The sequence below is a fragment of the Oryza glaberrima genome, chromosome 10, assembly GCF_000147395.1.
Source record: "Oryza glaberrima chromosome 10, OglaRS2, whole genome shotgun sequence".
Classification (NCBI taxonomy): Eukaryota; Viridiplantae; Streptophyta; class Magnoliopsida; order Poales; family Poaceae; genus Oryza; species Oryza glaberrima.
The window spans coordinates 3,080,416-3,090,059 of NC_068335.1; the positions used below are offsets into that span (position 1 = coordinate 3,080,416).

Consider the following 9,644-nt stretch of genomic DNA (forward strand, 5'->3'; position numbering starts at 1 on the left):
TGTTTTGCTTAGCTAAAACTATACTCCCTCCGTCACAAAATAAGTACAGTTTTACACTGTTTATATCCAACGTTTGACCGTCATTTTATTTGAAATTTTTTTATACTTAGTATCTTTATTGTTACTCCCTCCGTCCCATAATAGGTGACGTTTTTGACTTTTTATTTGTAATGTTTGACCATTCATTTTATTTAAAAAATTAGTGTAAATATAAAAAAAGATAAGTCATATGTAAAGTACTTTTGATAATAAAGCAAATGACAAACAAAATAAATAATAATTTCAAATTTTTTTAATAAGACGAATGATCAAACATTGACAAACAAAAACTCAAAAAGACAAGTAATATAGGACGGAGGTAGTATTAGATAATAAAATATGAATAGTATTTTATGTGTGTAACTATTTTTTAAAAAATATATATATAATTTTTTTAAATAAGATGGGCGGTGAAACATTGAACATGAATACTTACGGCTGTACTTATTTTAGGACGGAGGTGGTACTATTTACGGATGGAGAGAATAGGTATGTTGTGATATTACTAAAGGTGCATTCTGATGAACAAATTACTATTAGCCAATAACGTGGAGTTCGGGTTCAATGCTTTAGAGGTAATTAACATGTCGTCAAAACTGTCAAATCATGGTAAGAAACCTCAGTCAAGTGGTCAAAGAGATGACCCTGATGTGATCAATCGATGTGGCACTTCCTCTCCTCTCTGCCCTAAACTGAAGAACTGATGAAAGGCTGGTTGGTTGAATCACCTGCCAAGCCATTCTCCAAGCAACAAAATGTGCAGAAATCCACTGCAGCAAAAGCATTTGGGCACTGGAAAATCAGAGTACTCTGCAAACGCTCGTAGTACCTACTCCTACTGCTTATAAACAGACAAGGTTTTTACTCTGTTTCATGCGGGAGTATTTACCTGTCACTCCTCAGTCACCAAAGTAAAATGTGCCGGATTGACTGCGTCACAAGTTCAGTGGAGTAAATAAAAAGTCACAGGGACGAATCAACCCTGCACTAAAAAAAAGAGAGGAACATACATGAGAGTAAGAGAAAGATAGTGTACTAGCTAGGAGTTTGGTTGTAGGTGTAGCATCTCCTGATGACTCAGCAGTAACATTCCTTTTCCATTTTTTTTTTTAAATTTGATCTCTCTTCTTTCTTTCTCAAAAGCAGCTCCACACAAAAAGGACACATTACAAGACGAGAGACTTGAAACGTGTCTCTGACATGCATACCCCACCACCAAACATTCTCACTCTCACTCTCTCTCAGTAACCAGAAGAAGAAGAAAGAAGCAAAGCATACAATAGGATTCGGAAAAGAGGCTTACTTTTACTAATTACTAGCGCTAATTAACACTCTTGCAGTGATGATCAACTAGCTAATAGCTCGCTAAAAACTAGTGCAATAATGCAAACCCAACCTCTGATAATCATGATCTTGATTGATCTCGATTAATTAGCTAGAGGCCGTGGCGGTGGTGCCGGTGATGGTGGTGGTGACCAAGGACGAAATGCATCGGTGCCGGAGCCGGAGCAGGAGACGGCACTGGAGCGGCAAAGATGCCGGCGGCGGTGGAGTTGAACGGCGGCAGCATCGAGGCCGGCGCCGGAGCGATGGCACCCGGCGGCGAGAGGGCGGCGGCGGCGGGGTGAGGCGGGCACTGGTAGCACTTGGCGAAGAGGCCGAAGGTGTCGACCTGGTGGACGAAGTTGGTGATGCTCGCCCACCCGCCGAAGCCGAAGCCGACCACCAGCACCCACGCCACCACGAACGAGTTTATCACGTACGCCCCCGTCCATCCTCCGGCGAACCTCGGCGGCCGCTCCACCGCGTTCTGCAATCCAATCCAATCCAATCAGTTATTAATTACTGTCATCTCGTGATAGCAGATACAATAGCAGACTATAAATCAGCTATAAGCATATTTCAAGGAGATAAAAGAGTAAAGATAAGAGCAGCGGGCTACAGATTTGTAGCCAGCTACAACACAGACTGTAAAATGCATGTGTGTATGACAGGTGGAACCAAATATTGATTATGTAGTATATGTTTATAGGTAACTATTGTATGAATTGGCTATTAAGTTAACTATAGATAATTTAGAGTCAGCAGTTAGCTATACTATTAAACTTGCTCTAATTATAATTTTCAGTTAGACTACTGTTCAAGAATCCAACAGAGAGCAGTATATATGAATGCAGGGATCAGAAAGAAAAGATTATGCAAAAGTCTAATAATATTGCACCTTTACTTAATTATATATGTTTGAGTTATTATACTACTGTTACCGAATTATACGAAACAGAACATGCAACTGTATGTATTGTATGTACTGTTTCAGAATCAAACAGAACAGTATATGGATGCAGATCAGGAAGAAATTAAAGATTATGCAAAGATAAGTTAAGCTTGCATTGGGATGATGTCACAAGTAGGTCATTAGGTGAATGATGGTATTCTACTGCTACTAGTATACTGTGATGATGCTGTTGCTGAAAGCTTTATTTTTGTTGCTTTCTAGACATGGTATCATGGGTGTCGACCTAGCTCTCTCTCTAATGCAAATACAATGCAATATTGCAATGCAGTCTGTCTGCTCGGTGCCAATGGCTCCCGGACAGCAGATGGTACAAAAACATTGCAGCAGGCAAGCATGCAGCACAGCAGCAGCAGCAGCAGCAGCAAGCGTCCTGATTAATCTCTACACCACTTTCAGTAGCTTTATGGTACATATAGCTTTTCTTTTATCATATCATATCATATCGCCACTTGCTCTGGTTTCTAGCTCAGCTCAAAGGAATTGCATGCTGTCGCTGCTCAGATTTGTCTTGCATTCAGTCTCTTCTTCACCGAGAATGACACACTTGCAACACTCAGCAGCAGCAGAAACAATAATAATAGTGTTTAATTACCAGTGTTACGTTGAGTTCATTGGAATTTGCCACGTCCCAGCAGCAGATCAATCAAATAGACGCCAACTAGCTAGTCTTGTTAATGGCTAGCGCTAGCTTTGATTAATTAAGACAAACAATTAATTAATTAATTGATCTGTTCTAATTATCAGTAAGCACTAGAAGAAGCAAGCAAGGTGTGATGGGGAAGCATGGTGGGCTCATGCTGTCTAGGCTGCATTGCAACAACCAGCTGTTCCATCAATCACCAAACATTTGCTTCTGTATCTAGATAGCTAGCATTTGGCAACTATGTATACATAGGAACAGCACTGAAACTATATCATCTCTACCTAAAGCCTCTGCAAATATGGTTGCAATGGACCCCCAATGTAGGCACTCAAAGACAAATAAATTCAAGCATGTATATATGTAAAATGCATTTTGATGATGAGAATTAGAAAGATAAAGAAAATTAGTACTCCTTCCGTGTCAGGTTATAAGATGTTTTGGTTTTGCTCAAAGTCAAACTGTTTCAAGTTTGACTACGTTTATAGACAAATATAGTAATATTTATAATGCTAAATATAGTTTCATCAAATCAATAATTGAATATATTTTCATAATAAATTTGTCTTGGGGTTAAAAATATTACTACTTTTTTCTACAAACTTAGTCAAACTTAAAACAATTTGAGTTTGAACAAAGTTAAAACGTTTTATAACCTGAAACGAATGGAGTAAGAAGAAAAGTAATAAGGTACCTGGCGGGATTGCGGGGAGCGGAAGGTGACCATGTAGGCGAGGGAGGGGATGATGTAGACGGTGAAGCTGACGAGGAGGGAGCCGACGGCGGAGTTGATGGGGCCGAAGAAGGGGAAGATGATGGCGAGGAACCAGATGGGGAGGACGACGGGGAGGCGAGCGGCGGCGCGCTTGCAGAGGGAGGGGCAGCCGTGGAGGCCGACGAGCTTCTCCCAGACGAAGTAGAGCGGGGTGCAGGCGAAGCCGAAGGTGATGAACTGGTGGATGAGCATGAGCACCACCGCGGCGTCGCGCCACGGCGTCCGCGGCAGCAGCGCCAGCGCGTTCGAGTGCGTCAGCAGCGCGTCCCCGAACGCCCAGTACGCCGCCGACGCCGACGGCAGCGTCAGCGTCAGCACGTACACCGTCGCCAGCAGGTAGATCGCCTTGAACTTCTGCGGCCGCCACATCGCGTGCATTATCTCCCTGCATTTGCATTTCATCCCTTAATTACTTTCTTAATTACTACTACTATAAGTTATTTTGCCTTTGGTTAAAATCAATCTACTCCCAAGTTTTATAGATATAAATGTAGTAATATTTACAACACCAAATCAGTTTAATCAAATTTATAATTAAATGTTTATTTTGGTTAAAAATATTATTTTTTTCTTACAAATTTAGTCAAACTTAAAGCAGTTTGACTTCGACCAAAATCAAAACAACTTATTACCTAAAACGGAGGGAGTTCATGTGTGCTTTCAGATTCGTGCAAGAGAAACGACGATGCAGGGCCCAGATGTTGGTGGGCATTGCGCATGTCATGCCACGTGTGACCGGACGGTTTAAAATATGGCACCTATAAGAGTTTATAGGTGTTTGTTCTAGGTTCATAATCGACATCTTTTTTAGTTATAGGTGACCGATCGAAGTTAAATATTGGTTTTCTAACCTGTACCAAAGTGATTTTCCTGTAGTAGCATGTATGCAGTGTGGTCTTGTCTTGTATTGGTTTGGTACATAAAGACACAAACTATACTCCCTCTGTCCTATAATATAAGGGATTTTGAGTTTTTATTTGTAACGTTTGACCACTCGTCTTATTTAAATTTTTTTGAAATTATTAATTATTTTATTTATGACTTACTTTATTATCTACAGTACTTTAAGCACAACTTTTTGTTTTTTATATTTGCAAAAATAATTTGAATAAGACGAGTGGTCAAACGTTAAAAGCAAAAACTTAAAATCTCTTATATTATAGGACGGAGGGAGTACAAAGGTAGCTAGAGATGATGGATGCATGCTAGCTGCTATAGACTGAGCTTACACCAAAGGGCCCAGTTAGCTTGTGTTGGCATTTGGCATTACATTGCTATAAGACTAGCTTGATCCATTAAACATGGCAAAAATGACAGGTTAGACCACAAATACATGAGTCACCAACGAGATATGATCGATGTTCATTCTTCCTTTGCTAGCATATATATCACCCTCTTAATCAACTTAGACAAAACCAACAGCATATTATAGCCAACTGCCAAACAGGTCAGACGATACGATCACTTATATAATTGATATGAGCTATATTTCGTAAAACAACTACAGAAATACATTCCATGGCTAATATTACGAGTTTTTTCGACGGTTGCTTAGACTCGACGGTAGCACTGGCTCAACAGGGGGGATTTGCAATTATAACACTGCAAACATTAACTTTTGTTATAATGACACTGGACCCACATTTCATAGACACAGATGAACCCATTTGTCATCCACTCGAAGTGTTAAAACAGCGAAGCCCTCATGTTTACAATCCCAATATTACAATTTTCTCCTCCACGGACAGATGAACGGGACACGTGTACTTGGATGTTAGGAGGAACCACATCCACGTCTCATCACGTGGGACCCCGTGTGTTCCTATATGTGCAAGTGGTGGTCCCTAAGTTTAATGGGACCACATGTCACTAAGTACTTCAAGCCATGCGTGCATGGCACGTGACCATGCATGCCATTATGCCTCGCATGGTGCGCACGCACGCTCCATTAGCAGTGAGCCGTTACACTACTGCTAAGCTAGCTTAATTAGTGGAAAGAAGTAAACTAACTAAGAATAGGCAGGCAGCAAGCCAGCTATAAGTGGATACAGTACTAATCGTTCGTACTTTAGAGTAATTAAACTAAACTAAACTTAGTAAAATTAAGTAGGCACTAATGACCAATCAAATGGTTAATCGAGCCATAGCTAATCAAGAGAGAGGATGGTCGGCTTACACGGTGACAGCGTGGCCCCCGAAGGTGTAGAGGATGTTGGTGGCCCCCGTGAAGTAGAGCACGATGCTTGTGGGCCCAGAGTGCGCCACACCCTCCACCTGCATTATTCCCAATATATGCACTATTACAATTACTATCTATCACTATTACTATCATTTTGTTATCATAAATAAGTGACGTTTGGGACTTTGATCTTATATTGAAAAAAGATAGAGTAATTTTACAGTTCTTGAAGATGTATCATGAGGTACCACTTTTTCTATTGTAAATTTGATATCTTTTGGTACCTAGATACTATGAGGTACCAAATTTTATATTAAATTTTTGATACATCATAATACCTCCTCAAGGACTGTAAAACTGCTATGAATATTATGTAAGATATATATGTACCTGTCCGTGGATGAGGGAGGCGACGGCGATGTACCAGGCGGTGTAGGTGGTCATGAGGAGGCCGAGGAAGGACCAAATGCGGTAGTTGTGGAATGACGGGATGAAGACGGTGGTGGCGCAGCAGGCGCCGAAGATGTACGTCCATGTCCGCTTGTCCAGATGGTCGTTGATGTAGTAGATGTTGCTGGCACACCCGATCAGTTGGATCACCGACCCGAACAGCAAAAACGTGCAGTTGAAGGCCAGTCCCACATTCCTCCAGTGCCTCCCCAGTAGCCCATCCAGCACCTCAAACCACTGGTACAAAAACATGTATCACCATATCACGTACTGATTTATATATCGTTAATAATATTAGAGCAGGTATAATAGTAGGTTATATAAAGCCAGCCATAAACATACTCTAAGAAGATAAAAAAAAGAGAGACATGTATCATCATATCACATATTGATTTATATAGTTCTTGAGAAGGTAAGTAGGTACCTGGATGACGTGGTTGCGGAAGTCGACCTTGTCGCGCTCCTTGCGGGTGCGGTACTCGAGGTAGAGGATGCTGATGAGGTAGGCGGTCCAGCTGCCGAGGAGGCCGTAGAAGAGCTGGAAGAGGATGCCGCTGGCCATGCCCAGCTGCGCGAACGAGTAGGGCAGCGTCAGCAGCACCTGCGCCACCTGGTTCGACGCGCAGCTGAACCACGCGTCGTACGCCGACCCCCCGTGCCACAGCAGCCCCGACAGCCGCGTCCTCGCCGCCGTCTTCTCCCCCATCTCCGACGACTCCTCTTCCACCTCTCCGCCGCCGCCGTGCTGCTGCTGCAGCCCCAGCGCCTGCATCGTCGCCGCCCCCGGCCCCTTCTCGTCCGCGTAGCCGCCGCCGCTGCTCCCGGACGCCATGTTTGTTAATTAGCTCTGCTGCTGATGCTAGCTTTGAGCTGAACTACTCACTGTGTGTGTGTGTGTGTCTCAGCTGAGCTAGCTATGTGTATGAGCTGCTGCTAGTGTGGGTGTGTGTGGTGTGTTAAGCTAAGGGGAGGAGTGAGGTGGTATATATGGAGGTGGTAGAGGCCGGCAGGGCTCCAGCAGCTGGGGCATAAAGAAATCAGTGACCCTCTTTTCCTGTCCCTTTTCCTAACCTTTCTTTGCACCTCCCTCCCTCTTTTCGCTTCAAAATTAAAAACAAAACTAAACAATGCGAGAGAAAGAGGAGAGAAGAGAGCATATGAAGAGGCACATGTGACATTTTACGTACCTCTAACGTGGTCATTGACATGTGGGCCTAGAAGTAGTGGGCTCGCATATCAGTGACCAAGTCTCTTCTGACTTTAAATCGGAGATTGTTAATCCGTGTGCTATTGGGGCTTTTCTAACGAAATCCTGGGGAAAGAAGAGGCCTGCAACCTGGGGCATTCATGCCAGGGAGAGAGATAGAGCCTAGTGTGAGACATAAAGTGGTGTACAAATCTAAGAAAAAAAAAATTCAACTTTTCAGCAAATAAAATGGTAGATGGATCGAGGTGCTACTGCTGCCTGTGTGCTGGTGCTGCGATGCAACACAACTGGAAGGATGAGGTGAGTGACAAGCCCCATTCGATGAGCTTGCGATTTTTGTACTACGTGAAACAATAATACACGTATCTGACAAATTTATGTTTATTAATTGGAGTCTACATATGATTTTATATTTTTCATTTCGTTTATCAAGCAAGGGCGACATACTACATCATACTCCCTCCATTTCGAAATGTTTAACACCGTTGATTTTTTTAGCACATGTTTTACCGTTCGTCTTATTCAAAAACTTTTATGAAATATATAAAATTATGTCTACATAAAAATATATTTAACAATAAATTAAATGATAGGAAAAGAATCAATAATTACTTAAATTTTTTGAATAAGACGAACGATTAAATATGTGCTAAACAGTCAACGGCGTCGAACATTTTGAAACGGAGGAAGTATATATGTATACGATTGAGGGCTGGCTACAACCTAACAATTGCAGCTGACATTTAATTTGACATGTATCCGTCCGTTCGTCTGTATATAGTATACGATCGAATTGTTTAGTCGATTTGATCACGACGATCGAACAGGCGTACAGCAGCATGCATGCAAGATATATAGAGTATTTCTTGTGTCTTTGTCTTGTTCGGATTGCACTGTATGGGTTCCAATGCTTTTCTAGCAGTACTCCCTCTGGTTCCATATTAATTGATGTTTTAGACAAGGTTGAAGTCAAACTTTTATAACTTAGACTATCAATAACTTTAAAAATATTTAGTTTAAAAGAACTAGAATAACATATATAGATTTGTCTTTTAAAGTAATATAAAAAAAGTAAACATGCATTTATTTATTATATATATTATAATAGAAAAATAAGGTCAAAGATGTATCTTGTAGACCGTGTCATTGTCCAAAACGTCAATTAAAAACGGAGGGAGTATATACAAAATTAATTATACTCCCTCCGTTTCGAAGTTTTACGCCGTTGACTTTTTAGCACATGTTTGACCGTTTGTCTTATTCAAAAAATTTAAGTAATTATATTAATTATTTTCCTATCATTTGATTCATTGTTAAATATATTATTATGTAGGCATATAATTTTACATATTTTATAAAAGTTTTTGAATAAGACGAACGGTCAAACATATACTAAAAAGTCAACGGTGTCAAACATTTCGAAACGGAGGGAGTATATAGCAAGATCTCTATAGATGTACTCCTTCCGTTCCCTAGATATTTGACGCCGTTGACTTTCTTAAACATGTTTGACCGTTTGTCTTATTCAAAAACTTTTGTGAAATATGTAAAACTATATGTATACATAAAAGTATATTTTACGCTGAATCAAATGATAGGAATAGAATTAACTTAAATTTTTAAAATAAAAACAAATGGTGAAACATGTTTTAAAAAGTTAACGGCGTTAAATATTTACGGACGGTTACATCTCTCTAGCTAGCTCAGTAGTGGCATGCAAAATACCATAATGTAGTGTGCATGCATGGCGAGAGAGAGAGAGAAGCTACAGCTGCTGGTGGTATAAATTACACGGGGAATCGTATAGTATAAAAAGAAAATTTGGCGGGGGCGCGATACATCCCGCCATATATACGCGCGCGCGCTCTCGGTGGCCGGCCGCCGGCGTGGTCTACCACGCCGCACGAGCGCCCGGCGACCACCACCCACACCTCTCCCGAGATAGACAGAGAGCTTTTCTCCTCGTCTTCCCTTCCGACTCCGGCAGGCAGACGCCGCGCCTGCACCGGCAAGGCAAAACCCCCCATCCCTGCATGCAAACCAGCGTAAACATGTGTC

At 41.4% G+C, this 9,644-nt stretch overlaps 1 protein-coding gene across 1 annotated transcript; it reads right to left on the reverse strand.

Moving 5' to 3' along the window:
* Positions 1-1,104: 1,104 nt before the first annotated feature.
* On the reverse strand, positions 1,105-7,323 carry LOC127785664 (auxin transporter-like protein 3). Its single transcript, XM_052313058.1, has 5 exons — positions 6,804-7,323; positions 6,320-6,616; positions 5,927-6,024; positions 3,670-4,135; positions 1,105-1,849 (listed from the first exon to the last, which is right to left on the reverse strand). Exons 1-5 carry the CDS (start codon positions 7,209-7,211, stop codon positions 1,475-1,477), a joined length of 1,644 nt encoding a protein of 547 aa, XP_052169018.1. The 5' UTR covers positions 7,212-7,323; the 3' UTR covers positions 1,105-1,474.
* Positions 7,324-9,644: the final 2,321 nt, after the last annotated feature.